This window comes from Leptinotarsa decemlineata, unplaced genomic scaffold (genome assembly GCF_025532065.1).
Source record: "Leptinotarsa decemlineata unplaced genomic scaffold, Ldec_3_MD MMD2_tig00000882_RagTag_RagTag, whole genome shotgun sequence".
In the NCBI taxonomy this organism is placed as follows: Eukaryota; Metazoa; Arthropoda; class Insecta; order Coleoptera; family Chrysomelidae; genus Leptinotarsa; species Leptinotarsa decemlineata.
The window spans coordinates 8,949,811-8,969,559 of NW_027412556.1; the positions used below are offsets into that span (position 1 = coordinate 8,949,811).

Sequence of the window (19,749 nt, forward strand, 5' to 3'; positions counted from 1 at the left end):
GAATAGTAATCTGTGCCACAAGCCACAACTACGGTGGTGATCTCTGCAAAGAGTGTCACCAGAAGGAGTTTTTTTTCATACTAACTAATATCGACATAGCATATTGTTGAATAAAAATCATATGTAAGATATGTTTAATAACTTTTTCATGGAATAAGTTTGGCCAGTGGGCCCACTCTTGCTTTACCAATCATTACAAGATGTAAAGTATTATATAAATATTCAAGAGTATCTCCAATGCAGCTATAGGAGTGGTTTTATTGTTTCTATTATTTCCAAACATTGTTTCATCTTTGGCCACCAGATAATAGATTCATATGTTAATCAGGGTTTAACCATCATATATTGTAGATCCAATACATCATGTCTGGTTTGAGCTCCTATGTCTTGCCGTAGGTGCGTCTTCGCCTTTCTTTTAAACATTTCTGGATGTTGGTTCCACGCCAGCGTGGGATCTGGTATCACTTCCAGATAGTTTAGCTTCCACGACACTTTTGAAGAACATTTGATACCGTAGATATGTAGATATTGCTTTTTCATTTGATCCCATGAATGTTAATATTTCATAATCCACCAAGGGAAAGCCTGAAATGAAGCCTTGAAAGGTTCCTATATGTAGATATTTCGGGTTTGAGGAAAAGGTTCAGTAATAGAAAAATTAGAGCCGCATGAGATTTTATTCACTTCACAATCAATGGAAAACCTACACATTCACCCATATTTTTATTTTAGAAGACTACTTTTCACAAATCGTTCGCCATGTCAAATTCACTGAAATCCCCACACGAATCATTGTCACCCATCTGATAATTGTCATTAACTTCGTTATCTGGCCTATCATATTCATCCAGTTTATCGTCTCCAAGGCAAGGATCTTTATTTTTGCTCAGGTTAGCCACATTATTGCTTTTATTTTTTCCATTTTTCTTATCAATACTCTCTCGTATTTTGACTCTTTTTCTAACTCCAAATCCTAAAGATCTAAGCTTTCTCCTGAAGAACCTTTTTACCCTGAAGAAGATGTCACCAAAAAAGCAGCCTGGCCCGTCTCTGCAATCGAAACAAAAGTACGTTATTTTCCAGAATTTTATCAACATAAATCAACTAGTGTGTTCAACGCCAGAAAATCTTTTATGAAGGTTCAATCAAATAATATCAATATATCTTCGGGTGACACAAAAACAAAACTATTTGAACCATGTCTGACTTTAATCTTGAAAGTTGAGCGGTTGCATATGGATTTTCCCGTAAACCAAAGTCAAAGCATCTGCGAGGTAAGCATTGAGGAGATCTTACCTTTCAACATGTGATTCCTGACCCACTTATTTTTTGTAACAAGAAGTTGAAAATCTTATTAAGGTGAAATAATACTGTTTTCACTATTTTCTCAAATTTCATGAACTCTATGACTATTATTTCCATTAGGAGATCAAAATGGCTGTGAATAACTTCACATTTTTCAAGCATACAGAAAATAATCTGAAGCTAGTGTTTGAGTTAAACTTCCAATTGCTTATGAACTAATATTAGGACTAATAGACGTTTAGTAGGTAGTTGGTGGAGTTCTTTATCTAACCCTTATTTCATCGTGGAAAAAATCCTGGAGATTTTTTCAGTGACAAAGTGAAATGTTTTCTAAATCAATATCTCAGTAACTGTGAGTACGACCACGAATATAACATTTATTGTTATATTCAGGGTTATAATATAGGGTTATATTATAGGGTTATATTATAGGGTAATACTACGAGGTCATTGAATTTGAAAGCCAATTAAAATATCTCCAGCTATCTACTGAAGATATAATAGAGTGGGAGGATTGTTTTTCACGATAAAAATATAGATCTTGTAAAAATTCAGTGGGTTGCAATTTTATCAACGGCATAACTTATTTCTGCATTACTGTGATCTAGAAAATTGTTATGGGATAATCTTCTTTCAGATTATGAACTTACTCAAATGCTCTCAAATCGATCGCTCTAATGGCATGAAGGACGGCTATCAGGAAGAATATGCTCAGTACGTAGCTAATCACAGTTGCGAAGGTGTCACTTTTGATGAAGTCGCAAAAGTCAGCGCAATTCCAGTCTTTGTCTAACATGGTTTCGTCAAGAAAATCTGCGAAGTTTGGTAGCATTTCTTGGGTTATCGTAGCTATAAGTGGGATCCAAAAATCCAACATGATATTTTCCATCAGAAATGCTGATACCAAGAACTGAAATGTTATAATGTTGTAGTATGATGACAGCATAGATTTTGGTATATATTCGGGTATGGCAATATAAGCAATATATGCTTTGGTTATTAAATTCTAACATTATACGTGGGACTGCGAACCGATAAAGCTATGCGGCCTCATGAAATATGATTGAATTGAGTAATGATAATAATATTTATTGTCTCCAATAGACACATAGATTTGATTATTAAAAATAATAAATATATACAATAAACAGAAATGAATTAATAATAATTTTGATTTATATTTGATAACTGATTTCAGTAATTCTAATACTAGTGGAACAATAACATGTCCATACTGGTTTATAACGCGAAATAAACATATATAAACATGCGAGATTTGTTAAAAAATTGGTGAATGTTTGAATTTTACGGGCTACGTATATTCGATTAGCGATTTTTTATTGTTTTTGTTGGTACACTCGTCTTAAACATATGTTCACAGTTTCAGCTGTTTAGGATGTTTAGTTTGTTGGTAAGAGGCATAAAAGGTGGAGGTGTTTTGCGTATTCGGAGATTTTCTGCTATCGAAAAAATGGATCAAAGAATTTACATTAAATTTTGAGAAAAAAATGGAATTGAGTGCTCAAAAACACTAGATATGTTGATAGTTGCATACGGTGATTGTACTCTGAGTCAGAGAAATGTTTAAAAGTGGTACAACAAGCTTTTCACAGAAGGCTGAGAAGGTGTAATCACGCGCAGCCACCTTATTCACCAGATTTGGTCCCCTGCGACTTTTTTATGCTCCCTAGTCTGGAAAACTCATGCAAGAACGTGCGACGATTAAGAAGATAGAAACCTCATCGCTGGCAGAGCTCATGGACATACTAAAAGTGCATATCAGAACTGCTTCGAGCGTTGGAAAAACGCTAAGTGTGTTATATGTGAGGGAAACTATTTTGAAAAGGTCAAAATTGAGATCGATCAAGAAATACATATTTTATGAGAAAAATGAAAATTTTCCTTATTTTTTTAACAGACCTCGTATATATCATATATCTATGTTTGAAAGTACGATTTCTATTTTGTTCAAGTGAGCCTGATAGCAAGCGTAACCAAGTATATGGTTTTCCGTCCACACTTCATAATTTTGTGCCATATTTCCGGAAAGATTTTTAGTTATGATAAAAACGGCTGCTGAGATCAGAAATTTTCACAAAACTGTTGCCTTGAAATTTATCAGTTTTGTATGAGCTTATTTCTCTGTAGTAGTAGCAGAAAGGTTCTGGTTTGATGAAGCTGCTTGCAGCACCCTCCTTTGCAAAGGAGGTAGCAGCCTCATTGCCTTCCAGGCCAGTATGGCCAAGAATCCAGAACAGAGACAACCTGTTGAGCCTTCCTATCGAAGAGAATCGTTTTTGGCAATTTGCTACCAATTTAGACGTTGCTCGGTGGGGGACAAGAGTTTCCAAAGTCCCTTGACTACCCGAGAATATTTGTATTGCCTTGTGTATGAGGTTGGATTCTTCCAATCTCTACGCACACAATTCAAGAGCGTGAATTTCCGCTTGATATACAGTCGCACAGGTTCCTAGGCAGGTTGATATCTCTGTCCTAGGTCTGCAACTGAATACACCTGCACCGGAAGCGGAAGGTGTTTTTGATCCATCTGTGAACCAGTTCGTAGTTGACAGTTAGAGGCATAAAGTCAGAGGTCATTTCCAGAATTCTGTGACTTCCAGTGCCAACCAACACTCTGTTGCACTCTGCATTAAATTGATTTGTGCAATTGGCAATGTGCACAAGTCTATATGCAGTCCATCTAGCATCTCTCTCCAGAAAAATATGGAGGGGAGGTAGATCTAGAAGGACCTCCATGGCGGTGTGGGACTGATGTAAGCCAGAGACCTTCGCCTGGGCCGTTTTCTGTAAAGCCTTCGGCCACCAGGCAATTGCATCATACCTGATCATTGATCTGATAATAATCACATAAATCCAATGAATTTGTTTGGGACCTTAACCACAAGTTTTATCACAAATCCTTCAACATGTCGATAGAGACAGTCTGGCTTTGTGTAAAACTTTTTCCAAGTCAGCGTTCCAGGTGAGTTTTTTCATCAAGGACAATGCCAAGATATTCCACCTCCGTTCCAAATGGAATGACCTTACCATTGAGGGAAAGTGATGTTAGATCGTCCAATGTTCTTCTCCTGGTGAATAGGATTATCACAAGTTGACAGACATCTGCTACCTCAGGCCCCAACTGTGAACAACGTCCAACGTGCTTTGGATGCTATTACGAGCTACTCTTCTCGACGTGGACCTTGCCAAGATGACGAGGTCATCTACATAAGCTTGCAAATCTACTTTTCTTCTGTCGAGGGCATCAAGCACACTATACATCAGGAGCGGCCACAAAAGGGGATATAGTACCCCACCTTGAGGGCAGCCTCTGTTGACCCTGAACCTAAGGGCTCGCCTTGAGGAGTCGTGGTTGCAGTTCTGTTTACCAGCATGGCATATATCTAGCCAGTTATGGTCGATTCTATACCTTTCCTAGCCAGAGATGATCCTATATAGATTTAGGTAGTGAATTGTCAAATGCTCCTTCAATATCATGGAATACGGACTCCGCAATCTCCTTCTTGTCAAGGGATTGAGAGATTTTCTCTAGAAGATTGTTTATTGCTAATTCTGTCGATTTGCCGGTTTGATAAGCATCACGGTGGTTATTCAGGGAGGATGAATATAATGCCACCCTCCTGATGTGTCCGTCCAGTATCCTCTCTAGTCCTTTCAACAGGAAGGATGTAAGGCTGATTGGTCGTACCAATGTAGTGTCAAAGATAAAGTTGATTTTACTCACTGTTGGTTGTTTTTGGTAACATTTTTATCAAAAAGAAGCTGAACTATATGGTCTGGAAATTTTTAAGTGATACATATATTTCATTATTTCAATTACAACAGACAGTGAAGTAGAGGCGTTAGTAAACCTAAATCGAGAAAGTTTTTCGAATCTTCAAATGGGATTTTTTGAAAGTGAATCTCTTCAAGTTGAAAAATCCAATACTTACCTCTATAAAAGTTTGTCCAAATCCGTCCAATTTCCTCAAAGATGTGGGATACAATCTCAAATCGTACAGCAATAGGAATATGGCAGCCATGAATGTGTAAAGAGATAGCAATGGACCTGCCTCGATTGGAACAGTTTCTCGAAATATTTGTTGACCATTACATACCAATATGAGTGCTAGTGCTACTGCTAGTAATTTTCCCATGATTTGTTTTTGAACTGATGATTTGAAACATATTTGACTGACACTTTAATTTTGACACATTGAGAGTCACCTACGGGACGTGGAATATCATGAAGTGGTCAATTTCCGTTGTTCTGAAATCGAATCCATTGAAATGAATGTTAGAAGCATTTTCATTTTTACAGACCTCTAACGATATTATGTACGAAAACATCGCCAAAGTTTATCAATTGGTGCTAGGTGATCGCTGAATAAATATTAAATAAAAGTTAGACATAGCAGAGGTTACGAACATGTGAAAAGAACGTGTTTGTCACATATTTCATTAACATTTAGACATGAGAAAGTTGTCCGCGAGTTGGGTGTCGCATTTACTCACGTTATTACTGGAGTTTCATCCCAACACCAAACCGTTATTTCAACACTTCGACACGTTTCGGTCACTAAATGATCATCTTCAAGTGGAAGTTTAATTTTTCTCTCGAAGATGATCATTTGGGGATCAAAACTCATGTTGAGGTGCTAAAATAACATGATTGTGCCAAGACATATTGGTTTCCAGTTAAAGCCCAATAAACTCATCGAAGTAGAAAGCGGAATTGTTTGTCTTGAGATTATTATAACCGGTTCAGAGACATTTATCTTTTCGGAAAAAACCGATGCCTGGGTTTTTTGTGGCATCAAACTGACCTTGGTTACTTTCACTCCAATTCGAAATCACTTCTAAATCCTCATTAGCATAGGCAATCTCCTGCTGCCGGTGAAGATATGCATCCTCAGCCGATGTCCTGGAATGGACAAGTATGCTGTCATCAGCAAAGCAATATATTGCTTTGTTAAAGCGAGTTGGAGATAATATAGAAATTTTCTGGCCCATCCTAGGACACATTGTATATTGGAATAAGGAGTATAAATACAAAACTGTGCTTGTTCATCTATACATTTTCAATTCTAATATCTACAGAAAGCTCTGCCAAAGATATTTTCAACTATTGAGAAGATTAAGTGATACAATTTAAGTTTTTGAAAGTGTAATTTTTCAAAATTGGCATTACATGTATTTCAGGATTTTATAATCATCAAATGAAACGATAATGGTATCGGAACAATGAATTTATAAACACCATTTCCAAAGACACGTGTCACACAGTACCCATTCACAATGAATGTTTTCATAGAATGTTACATGAAAATTTTGAATAAACTGGAGGATCATTTGTAGGGGGGCATGAACAAGTTGCTCGACTACCTCTTCTGCTGCGATCTCTAGACACAGACGCCTTACGTTTGACGTAGGTTTCACGTTTTCCACGCCGACCAGTTTTTTTGACTCTAGTCTTGTTCTTTTGGCTGAAAGTTATGATTGATCTTCTACTGTCGCTTGGCTCATCATCGTTATCATCGGTATCTCCAAGTATTTCGCTACTTCCATTTTTATTGCCGAATCCCAATCGTCTCCAGAATTTCCTCCAGAATTTCTTGAATCGGAAAGATATGTCGGCAAAGAAGCAACTAGGACCTTCACTGAAAAACAAAACAAATAAAAGAAATACACATGATATATGTACACATAATAAACGCATAAACGCATATAATAAAAGTGTGGTGCATGTAATAGAAGCGTATGTGGAAGATGTTTGGTGAAAACTATTACTGGAAAACCCAAAGCAATGATTTTCTAAATGGGTACGTTAAAGGGGCCTCGTTAATCTTTACGGAAAGTACTGATTCACAAGTACGTTTTCAGGTCATTTGTATTCGAGTTCTTGTACTTTCTCCATATTAACTGGTCTGCTGGTCCAGTTATACTTACCCAAGTGCCCTCAAATCAATCACTCTCGTCGCATGGAGCACCGATAGTAGGAAAGACATACTGAGCAAATAGCTAACAAGATAACCTAAGGCCTGCCCTCTCAACACTTCACAAAGACTTTCGCATCTCCATTCTCCAGTGTTTAACATATCATCGATAAAATCTGCGGACTTTGGTAAGATATCCATCGCCACTGTCTCCAAGGGAAACCAGAAGTCAATCATGATAGATTCTGTCAAGAAGGTGGCAATGAGGAACTGTAACAAGAAGGTGGGAATGTTAATATAGAACCAAACGTTTTGAATCATAACCAACAATATATAGGTCCTAATATAGGGTCTAAATTCATCTGAATAAAACAAAGTGTGTGTGTGAGAGATATAATATTGAACGTATTCTAAAAACACTTTATTGTGTGATTTTCACTAGATAGTTTTACAAAAACGCAACACGTGTTTCGCCATACAATGGCTTCCTCGGGCGTGTCTTAATAACTAATTCTACACATTGAATGTTATAATACCTTATTCTACAATTTGAGGTACCTGAATTTCAAGTACCTGATTTTTTACCTAAGTTTGTAATGAATTCAATTACCTGAGCTTATGTTCCGTTTTCCACATTTGAAAAAATATTCAGTAACGGAGAGTTATTTGATTCTAATTGATCATTCAGTAAATTACCCGAATTCCTGAATCTATTGATTTCTAAACATTCTAGAAGATTGAGTTTCGAACTCTTCTCTTCTAAATGTAACGCATCGTATTCCTGATTGAACTCATGTCCTTCTGCTAATAGGTGGTTTGCAAATGTGGAATTGGTCTTTCTATTTATAAAACTGCTTCTATGCTCTTTAATTCTTTGGGAAAATGTTCTTCCAGTTTGGCCAATATACAGTTTTGGTCAAGAGCCACAAGTCAGCTTAAATACTCCTGATCTATCCAACAAAGAAGTTTTGTCTTTATTGTTTTTAATAAATTTACTTAGATTATTATTCGTTCTGTAAGCCACGTTTACGCCTTCTTTCTTCAAAAAACGGGCGATATTCCTGGTTGGTTCACCCAAATATGCCTATAACTGACGTTATCGCATCTTGAATATGGGTAGACCAAGTCCATGGCTTGCTTTTGAAGTTTTTTCGTAAGAATAGCGTTTATAATATCTACTTTGTATCCGTTATTAACCGCGATTTGTTTGATCAAATTCAGCTCTTTCTGGAACTCCTTATCAGACAGTGGAATATTCAATAATCTGTGAAGCATACTATTGAATGCAGCAACTTTATGTTGGTAAGGGTGTGTGGAGGAATTATGTATGATAATGTCTGTGTACGATGGTTTGTGAAAAATTGCAAATTCATGTTTATTGTTATTTTTCGTAATGGTTAAGTCAAGGTAATTTATTGAATTATTTACCTCCCTATCCGTGGTGAATTTTATTGACGGGTGGATGGAATTGGCATATTCAACGAACTTGCCTAATTGCCTATCGGTACCAGTAAAACATACTAAGATATCATCTACGTATCTGTACCAGTACAAAAAACTGTTAACTAACTGATTATTATGGATTTCATACTCTATGTTATCCATGAAAATTTCCGCCAGCAAGGGACTCAAAGGGTTTCCCATTATTAGTTCTTCATTGCATGAATAGAATTTTTCGTCAAACTGGAAATAATTTTGAGATAGACAAATGGGGAGTGAATCTACAATTTCCTGTTTTATCAGTGGATTCACGTGGTTTTTGTCTAAGAGACACTCAAATCGCGGTTAATAACGGATATAAAGTAGATTTTATAAACCCTATTCTTACGAAAAAACTTCAAAAGCAAGCCATGGACTTGGTCTACCCATATGCAAGATGCGATAACGTCAGTTATAGGACATTGGCATATTTGAGTGAACCAACCAGGAATATCGCCCGTTTTTTGAAGAAAGAAGGCGTAAACGTGGCTTACAGAACGAATAATAATCTAAGTGAATTTATTAAAAACAATAAAGACAAAACTTCGTTGTTGGATAGATCAGGAGTATATAAGCTGACTTGTGGCTCTTGTCCGAAACTGTATATTGGCCAAACTGGAAGAACATTTTCCCAAAGAATTGAAGAGCATAGAAGCAGTTTTATAAATAGAAAGACCAATTCCACATTTGCAAACCACCTATTAGTAGAAGGACATGAGTTCAATCAGGAATACGATGTGTTACATTTAGGAGAGAAGAGTTTGAAACTCAATCTTCTAGAATGTTTAGAAATCAATAGATTCAGGAATTCGGGTAATTTACTGAATGGTCAATTAGAATTAAATAACTCTCCGTTACTGAATATTTTTTCAAATGTGGAAAACGGAACATAAGCTCAGGTAATTAAATTCATTACAAACTTAGGTAAAAATTCAGTTACTTGAAATTCAGGTACCTCAAATTGTAGAATAAGGTATAGAATTAGTTATTAAGACATGCCCGAGAAAGCCATTGTATGGCGTTGCGTTTTTGTAAAACTATCTAGTGAAAAACACACAATAAAGAGTTTTTAGAATACGTTAGTTATGGATTTTCATCAAGTATCGGCCGATTCCATCATATTTATAATATTGATGCCATTATGTATGGGATATAACATCGTTCAAATGACTTACTGGCATACACCTGTGACTCAGAAAACCCCACAAGGAAAAGCCTAACGGGGCCAAATCGATCTCGATGGTCAGTTCACATCACCTACACGTGAGATGAACATGCCCTCAAATCGCTTGTGCTGAATATTCAATGTGGCACGAGTTGTGTGGCACGTAGCGTCGTTCTGTTGGTATCCAGATCATTCAATTCAGGCCAAAAGAAGTTGGTAATCATAGACCATTGACAAAGATGGTCTATCCAACGTCGTTCTCAAAGAAAGATTCAAACCAAACAGTGGACGCTCTTGGATCTTACGTGGATTGGTAGCGTCCCAAATTCGATAATTCTGTTTGTTAGTGTACCAATTCACCCAGAAATGGGCCTCATCGCTGATAATGATTTTTCAATGAAAATTAGTGTCAGTTTCCAACTGCTCTAGAGCCCATTTAGCGAAAACACTTTGTTGTTTATAGTCGTTTACCTTCAGTTCCTGGATCAGTTGAATTTTGTACGGGTGCAGGTCCATATCACGATGCAAAATTACCCAAGTTGTGGTATGTCAATGGCCGAGTTCTTGTGAGCGAGATGTAAACAACTGCCTCGGATTCTCACATACAGCGACGATGTTTTCGGCAGATTTTGCGTTTCGTCGACCATTTACACTGACCCAGTGGATTCAAATTCATCCACCATGAATAGTCCTGCTATATCCGTCAATGGTGACGGATATAGCAGATTTATTTGAGACATGCAGCTTCAACAAGATGTCTGTTATCAATTGTCAAAGTTCGAAAGTCACTATTGGAAAACCATATATATATTCCAACCCAAGCCAATAGCGAAGGTGATTATTTATGACTTTAGTATCTCTCTCTTATTCTGGTAGAAAATCAATAAAATATGGAGAAAGAATATTGAAAAAGAAAACAAACATTTAGAGAGTTAATTTGATTTTGATACAATAAACTGTAATAATGAGTTTTTCTCAAATATGTCAAAGTCAAGTTTCGATATCTCTCAAATTAACCCATTTCAAGTTTTTTGTTAAACTAAAGAAATAAAATCGACATGTAATTCTCTCAGAGTGAATCCGATGGTTCTGAAAACGTCACCAGGTATAGATACAAGATATGGAATCGGATAGGAATCACCATAAGAGTCGTGAAAGTTTGTGGAAATAGGAAGGCCAAAAAAGTCCCCAAAAATATCTTGAAGTACATGGGTGTATTGCATCAAATGCTCCAAACTTTTTTTGGGGCATTTGGTGCAAACAGCCAGCCAAAAGAAACTAAGAGAACTGCCCTGATATTCATCCCTTCTGTTTGGACTCTAGCCTGACCAGATTTTATGTTGAAGCGAGTCCCCAAAGTGGTATCAGTTGTTCAAGACATCTAATCATTTTGTTGTACCAAATGCATTGCGATAATTTCCTTTTTTCTTCCTTCTGAAGTTCTCCACATATGAACTATAAAAATGGTGATGTGAAATCCGAAAGTTTCGTTCCCAAAAAGGTTTGTAATGAATTATCAGTTTGGTGAATCGGGGTAGCCAAATGGTACAAACGAATCAATAATATTTCACTGTTGATATTTTGTAACGATTTGCCCAATAATGGGATTGTTTTATGATTTTTGGTTTACAGTTCATTTGGTAGTAATTTCAAATTGAAAAATAGTGTACTTTGTTTCAGATCTCCAAATAGCGTTGTTTTCCCGTAGTTAATTATTGAACTTCGGAATTTCTAGGCCCGTGACGTCATGGGCTTAGTCCCGCTTCTTGTTCGATTGACCAATGGGAACACTACAAATAATAAACATTACCAAATTGTAAAATTCAGTATACACAGTTTCTGATTAATTCGTGATTCAAAGTAAAATTACACTCACTTCCGACAACTAAGTCTAAAAAGAAAGTGTAAGAAATGCATTGGAAGGGAGAATTAATTATACATGGGGTACAAATAACACAAAACGCAATAAAAACGTTATTTTTGAAATATCTCCGGCAGTAGACATTTTCCTGTTGATATCACAGAAATTTTAATAATGGAAGTGTATATGAACCCGTTAAAGTTTAAATTCATGAAAAAATTCTCCATATGAAATAAAATGTACTCGAAAACCATGGTTCTAAATAGAATTTAACCAGCTATATTTTTAAATGGTTCTCGAAGGCTCATGAACTCTAATAAAATAAATCAATTATGCATTCATGCCACCCACCAAAAATAAGAAATTCAACGTTATATACTAGTCATATTGCCACTCGGTCAGCTATCTGTCTCGAATGTATGAGACAATGTACTCTTTGTAATGTTTCATAACTTCGTATTTTTGTTAAAATAATTGACACTTGGCAACACCCCTGTAGACACGATCAATTTTATTGGTCAACAGACACGCGGCCAATTTAAACTCTTGCTTCTCGAAGTTTTCTTATTTCTGCAAATATAAAGAGGTATTGGGACCGATTAGGCTCGATACGTATACTATATCCCTAACTAGATCAGTCTATAAGAAAACCAGTATTATTTTCAATAGTATGAAACAAGCCCATTAATCTATACTTAATGGAGAAATATACGAATTTAACGACTCACCTCGATGGCGAATTGTGTTATGGTTCCAAGCGTCCGCAGTGATTTGGGATAAAGGGTGAGATCCCACAATAACAAAACGAAGGCAAATAAAAATATGTAAGTTGATATCAGCGGCCCCGGTCCAGTAACTTGATTTTCTCTGAAAATATGAACGTTCATTGAAATAGCAGCGAAGGCGAAGTAAACGGATAGGAATTTTCCCATGGTTAGTAGTATTTTAAAAACAGAAAATTTTCACAACCATAATTTCGAGTTATTTCTTTGGCACATCACTGTCAAAAATTTAATGACAACTTAGTGACAGAGGTTTTCTCATTGGAGACATGGCGACGTTACGAGACGTTTTAACAATATAGGAGTTATTCAGAAATGTAAATAGAGATATATGAAAAACTAGGTATTCATATGACTCTTGAACTGTTCATTTACACTCAGCGATATAGAATATCTGTTTAAAATCTGTTTTAACGTTAATCAGCTGTCGCCCCCATACGAACGACAACTCTCAGAAGTTGAGAAACTTGTGCGAGCTGAAGACTAACGAGGTCTCACCTTTCAACGTGTGATTCCTAACACGTAACTAATTCATTTCAGAAAAAATCTTTCAGGCTTTCTACTTCTCCATCATTGGAAAGAAAGTGGAAAGCTGCTGAAGAAAGGAAAAACAAAAATTTGATACGGCAACAAAAAATCTTTACAGAGATGTCAGCGTTCTGTATCTGTAGAGTAGGGAGGGTGAGTGTAGACTCACAGCACTTAGGCCACATGTGACCCACTGTACATTCTCCCGAGGAGTTGTCCTCCTAGACCATCGTCCATCCTGTCCTTTCCAAGAAGGTGAACAGGTCACTAGGAGATATCTCCTTTATATTGGCAGGTGCAGGCCAAGACTCGCCGAACACACACTCTCTTAAGCAACCTTGAGGTGTCTCACGGTTGCCTCCACGAATGTTTTGGAAGGTGCAGCGATATTAATGTCGTTGCGCGAGTTTTTCAACCTTCTTGGGGTTCCCTCCGTGGAGGTGCACAAGTGAGGGAGCTTTTCTCCAGGGGCAGCCGGTTCCTTGCCTTTATTCAAGGCGGAGCTCTTGGCACACGCTGCAGGAAGTGCCCTTGCTGTTGGAGGTGATCTGCTATGTCCAGCCTCATTCTAAGCGGTAGATTGGGATGGATATTTCTATTCATTCCCAGTCACCGCCTAAGATTGAGGTGATCATTTCTGTCCAGCCTCGGGATTGGTTTTTGTTGTTTCTGTTTTTGTGTTGTTTCATTCATGTGTGTTCCCACGAGTAGCAAGGGAAGAGTTGGTCACCTCTAGCAGAGCCCCGCAGTCTACCAGAGGTAGACTGATTACAATGAGTTTTTACCCAATTCCCCAAAGGGATCGTTCGTGACCTCATATCACCCTGCGGCCATTCAGCTGTCGGCACGATTCCTTACACCTTAGCTTGGGTAGGCTGGTCCACGGTGGCATGTTTTGCAAACGCTTTTGGGGGGTTTCAGTTCCCCTCACTCTAATTATTTTTGCCACTGTACAGGAGTCCGGCGACCCCGTCCGTAAGGCCACATTGGCTTCCCGGATAGGGCCTCCTATCCCCTGGCCGTTCCTCTATCCGCCATCTGGGTACGCGCCCGATAAGTAGCCCAACCCACGGGAGATGTCAGGGTTACACGAAGGAATTTCTTCTAAATACTAACTGGAAGAAAAATTGCCCAACATTCACTTTAGTGCTCACGACCGATTTCATCGATATTTATAATTTTCAGTTCTCCATAAAAATAGGGCAAAAAGTCTATCGTGACAATTCCGATGACAAACACTTAAAATGTCATAACGAGTTTTGATATTATACGTTAAGCCTATGAAAGAAAATCTCAACTGTGAGAATGAGATGATTGATTAGATTATCTACGAAAACAATTCATTCAGGCCAGTCTTCACTTACCTACACTGTAGGTTAATGGATTGGAACCTATCAGAAAACAACTACTCCCCTGGCTAATACCGCGAAGGGCGTTGGATCATATCCGACAGGTTTCAGTGCAGGTTTCTTCACTGAAGATTCAATTATTGGAACACACTTGCAGACCGGTTTCGGGCTGTTTGGCCACTCGTCAGTGCAAGGTTATGTCTATCATTAACATAAAATCGATGATTTTTCATATTTGAATATCGAATTTCTTCAGAGCACCATTCTTCGAACTAGGCTGAATCGAACACAAACAACATGTTTGTCATCGCCCCATCTACCTGTGAACGAGGTATCCAAACTCATATCATGAAGTAAGTGGGCGTACTTGAAGACTGGCTATAAATCAAATTATCTACAAGAACAATTCGTTCAGGCCAGTCTCTACTCACCTACACTGTAGGTTGATGGACTGACACCTATCAGAAAACTGGCTGATACCACAAAGAGCCTTGAATTATATCCGACAGGTGTCAGTGCAGGATTCTTCACTGAAGTTATTCATGAAAATGCTGTTGGCGATACAACTGCGGAATCGATTTCCAATCATTGGAATTTTATTCAGATTGAGCTTAGCGACCGATTTTGAGCATTTGTTGTTTTATATTCATATTTTGATTTCCTCATCCAGAAATCAGACAATAACTTTTCCATGAAAATCCCTGATGAAGCACATTGAAAAAGTTACACGACACATGACGTTACATGTTGAGTTCATGAAAGAAAATTTCAACTGTGGAAACGAAATGGATGCTTAGGGTTCAGGTTGGATTGGATTCAAGGTACATTCAGCTTGGCGACTGATTTTGAGCAATTGTTTTTAGGTCGATTGGTGTCCAGGTAAGGTCGAGTCAGACTTGGGTTGAATTGAAATTCAAACTTTGTTTGTGTATATGATTTATTCATTTACTCGTTCCGGGGTTACTTGTGAAGACTCACACACGAAACACCAATTCATTCGGTCGAAAATACTCCCCTCAACTCTGGAGTCAGTGATTACTAGATCTGAGAATCGTGGAACTTGGGAAGATGAGGTGAACCAATAAGGATAGCCTTCTACTTTCGTACAGCTGATATTTCTGCCAATTTAGGGCAAGGCTCGAAGAGTCTCATAGTTTGAAGTTTGAATAGTGAATCTTGATTCACCCGAATATGTGAGATATTCGACTCACCCCGATCGGAAAATTTTTCGACGCCTTTGACCTCACTTTGGTATTCCAGAAGGACTACATGAGGCTCATCAGTTTATATCTCTCTGAGGGGGCAAGTTACAATAAATTTAGCACCTCTTATTCTCAACGACGTTGAAGATATCCTATGGAGCGAAAGACAATACTGATATCACGTCAATACCTCAGAAGTGCCAGAAATAGTATTAAAAATTTCGTAATGCCGCATTATGTTGGTAGGTGCAGACTGGGACAAATTATTGATGGATTCAGGCTTCTCCTAGTCGGGAATATAATTATCCCCCATTGAGTAGACTGAGGTATTGAAGATACTATCAATTGTCTTTCATATATTCCAGAAATCTAAGACCTGAGTTGGATGATACTCTTTAAGGTTCAAAATTGAAACAATAACCTGCCTCGCCGTACCTATTCAATGCTAATAGTTTCTGGATATAATGAGAGGAGTAGGCGTTGCTCAGTGGCGAGAGTGATGTATTCTCTCAGGTTTAGAGTTATTTTATACCAAACAAATTATCATCTATAAGTAAAGTGAATTTACTTAAGGTTCCCAACAAAGAAACTGAAATTTAATCAGTGAATGCCCAAAATGCAGCGTGCAACAGACTGTTGGTTGACACTGGAAGTCACAGCATTCTGGAAATGACCTCTGACTTCAACTGTCAACTACGAACTGCCTTATAAAGTACTGCTCCCGAGTAGAAAGGGTTGGATCCTCCGGGAAAAGAAATATTAAGAGCAGATAGTTGTTGGTTCACAGATGGATCAAAAACACCTACCGGTTCCGGTGCAGGTGTTTTCAGTCGCAGACCCAGGACAGATATATTAACCTGCCTAGGAACCTATGCGACTGTATTTATGGCGAAAATTTACGCTAATGAATTGTGTGCGGAGAGATTAGAAGAATCCAACCTCACACACAAGTCAATAAAAATATTCTAGGAAAGTCAAGCGGCGTTGGAAGCTCTTGGCTCCTACCGAGCAACATCTAAATTGGTAGCAAATCGCCAAAAAAGACTCTCCTCGAGAGGAAGACTCAACAGATTGTCTCTGGTCTGGATTTCTCGCTATACTGGCCTGGAAGGCGATGAGGTTGTCAACTCCTTTGCAAAGGGAGCTTTGCAAGCAGCTTCATCGGACCAGAACCTATCATTGGCATCGCTTTAGGATTTGCCAAACACAGATTGAACACCTGGATGGCGAGAAGATTAATGGACTTCTGGCAGAGTCTTCCAGGATTGGCTTACTCCAAGGCGTTTATTCACCCTTCAAAGCTTGATACCAAACAGTTGTTGGACTACAGTAGGGATGAACTACGATGTCTAACAGGCCTTCCAACAGGTCACTGTCAGACTCGGACTGTCAGAAGACAGTGTGTGTGTGTCGGTTCTGTTTGGGAAATTCCAAACAGCAAAGCACATACTTCGTGCCTGCCCCGCTGGGGCCGAATCAGGTTTTTAGAGTTCGGCAGACCTGAAAGACTCCTCACCATACAAACTAATTGGCGTCGTTAGGACTCATTTGGTCGAGTGTAAATAGGTGTGAGCCACAATAAACCCTTGCGGGTTGCGATGGAGGGTCGAATAGACCCACTCATTTTGGACCAAACGTAACCCAAAATGTTAATTTTCTCTTCGATATGAATTCGAATGAATGGAGGAAAATGCTTCTTCTCAAGTGAACTATTTCATTTATTTTCCATAACTTTGTGATTCAACTTCTGGAGAGTTCATTAATTTTACGTGAGACCACTGAATTGTTTGGTTGGAACAGTCACAATCGAAGGCATTATTAATGTAATTATTGTGGGACATTATGGATTTCTATTATCGTCAAATACAATAACATGACGAGCGAGAACAATTAATCTCGGATACGTTTCCGAAGTTAATGATGTGAAAAGCAGGCGAGGCGACGTGACTGGGTCACTCTAAACCCCGGCTCTAAAGACCCGTTGCCAAGACAACATAGTGCTTTTCAGATGCAACAAGTAACGTAATTCAGGCCAGAATTGAATCAAAGGATTCCCTAGTTTCATGTTCTCCGATTCTGGGAACGAAAGCGTAAAGGAAAATCTCGCGAGTTTCAGATTTTGCACGATCATTAGATCTGAAGAATTTCTGAATGGCAAATGAAATTGTCATTTGATAAGCTCATTTGTCGAAGCAAATTTCCCGAGAAATATGGTAGAACGGACCGATACTTGATGAAAATCCATCATAACGTATTAACGCAAAATAATTCAATGTGACATTTCCACTTGATAGTTTACAAAACTGCGACATGTGTTTCGCTATACAATTGCATCATCAGGCGTCACAATACTGAGAGAGGCGTCAGCCCAGACAACCACGCGCAAAATTCCTACAATGCTACAACCATGCGATTGGCTTGCGAACGATAGATTGGCCTCCAAGATCTCCAGATCTGAAACAACAATTTTTTGTCTCGGGGGTTATTCAAAATCGAAGCTTTATGTAGGTAGATCGTGAAGCTCAGAGACGTTGGGAAATCGAATCAGGGTCGAAAGTTGGATTTCAAACTATCTCTCAAACAACGAAGTGATTGCTCAAAAAATCAAATGAATTCCGACTTTGTGAAAAAACTATTGCACTCTATAGGTGACAATCTCACCTATTTTGAGTTTATATAAAATCTCATTTTGAAGGAACAGTGATATATTTGTTTTGCCTGATATTCCAAATGAGTTACTCCAGTGACATTCAATCCATTGTGAATGAAGCGATTGAAAACGATTTGGGCGAAATTTAATTAATTCAACAATCCCTCTTTTCCTGAGAGATTCTGAACTGACATGAAGTGGACATGGAGAGACCACTAAAGTTGGCGTCAAAACCATTGTATCGGTGATAAAATTAAGCATAAATGATTGAATGATCGTGGTTTCACGAGTATTAGATAAATATTAGTGATCTGTGGTTTTCCTGTATATTTTTTCAATTGTTAAATGACCTACATCCTTTTTTTTACTGTATGATCAGAAATACAAGAGTGTATATATCATATTTTGAACTGATCATAAATATATTGTCGATGTATGATCATGGTGCATTTTTTCATAGAATTGTGCTGTTTTTCCAAAAGGAATGACTTTAAAATTTGTGAATTTATGTACTCATTGCAGAGTACCTAGAAATTACTGATATAATTTTTGGAAAACAAGTTCATTCCCTGTTTATAACATTCTGATCATATAATTGAAGAAATCATGTGTTCCAAGTGTACTTAAACTGTTCACCATTTTCTAATAATAAATTCGAGTAAAATTGATAACCAGTTATATATTTCTCACATGCTAAATTATGATTTCTTGTTGTTGTTTGATTTGATATTACAAATCTCAAGAGATTTCTTATAGTTTTATGTATAAGGTGTGTAACAAAAATATGAAATACTCGCACTGATAATAAATAGATTTTTTTAATTATACACCCAAACATGTCACTGGAATTGCAAAGGCTGCTTCCCAAAAGCTTGAAACACTGTTCTGAACCAGAAAACTGTACACATCTCAATAAATTTTGGTGTTTTATAAAGCTCAGATCAGTCCTTTGGAGTATTTTTGTCATGTATGGAGCTCTGCCCCTAAGCATACCCTGAAACTGCTAGATTTCACCCAGAAGAGAGCCATCCACCTGATTGGAGACACGAATATCACTTGCTACCTTGATAGTCTGGAACATCGACAAAAGGTTGAAGATTTGTCTCTCGTCTATAGAAACCCTCACGGCAGGTGTTCAAGTGACTTGGTACATTTGATTTCACCAAGAGCGGTACATATCAGAAATACACGACGGACTATGGCCGCTCATCGTTCAGAGGTTCAACTCAAAACACCTCGAACTTCACTGTTTAGGAACTCTTTTATTTGGAGACCTGCGTTTATGTGGAATAAACTTCCTGGGAACGTTTTTCCAAACGGATTTAATCTCCAGCAATTCAAATTCAATGTGGATCACTTGTTTCGCACAAGCCGCATTCAGAGCGCCTGGAAGATTCTCCTGTAGTACTTATGTAGTGTTTTTTTTCTTAAAAAAACTTCTTTTTATATCTGAAATTCGATTAAAACTTCCATTCCTTTCTATGAAACCACT

At 37.8% G+C, this 19,749-nt stretch overlaps 2 protein-coding genes across 2 annotated transcripts; both read right to left on the reverse strand.

The window, feature by feature from the left end:
• Positions 1 to 658: 658 nt before the first annotated feature.
• Positions 659 to 5,571, reverse strand: LOC141482160 (uncharacterized). Its single transcript, XM_074174941.1, has 3 exons — positions 5,259 to 5,571; positions 1,956 to 2,215; positions 659 to 1,050 (listed from the first exon to the last, which is right to left on the reverse strand). Exons 1-3 carry the CDS (start codon positions 5,460 to 5,462, stop codon positions 744 to 746), a joined length of 771 nt encoding a protein of 256 aa, XP_074031042.1. The 5' UTR covers positions 5,463 to 5,571; the 3' UTR covers positions 659 to 743.
• An 884-nt stretch (positions 5,572 to 6,455) lies between these two features.
• Positions 6,456 to 12,785, reverse strand: LOC111513328 (uncharacterized). The gene is made up of 3 exons (XM_023169529.2): positions 12,475 to 12,785; positions 7,255 to 7,511; positions 6,456 to 6,965 (listed from the first exon to the last, which is right to left on the reverse strand). Exons 1-3 carry the CDS (start codon positions 12,676 to 12,678, stop codon positions 6,614 to 6,616), a joined length of 813 nt encoding a protein of 270 aa, XP_023025297.2. The 5' UTR covers positions 12,679 to 12,785; the 3' UTR covers positions 6,456 to 6,613.
• Positions 12,786 to 19,749: the final 6,964 nt, after the last annotated feature.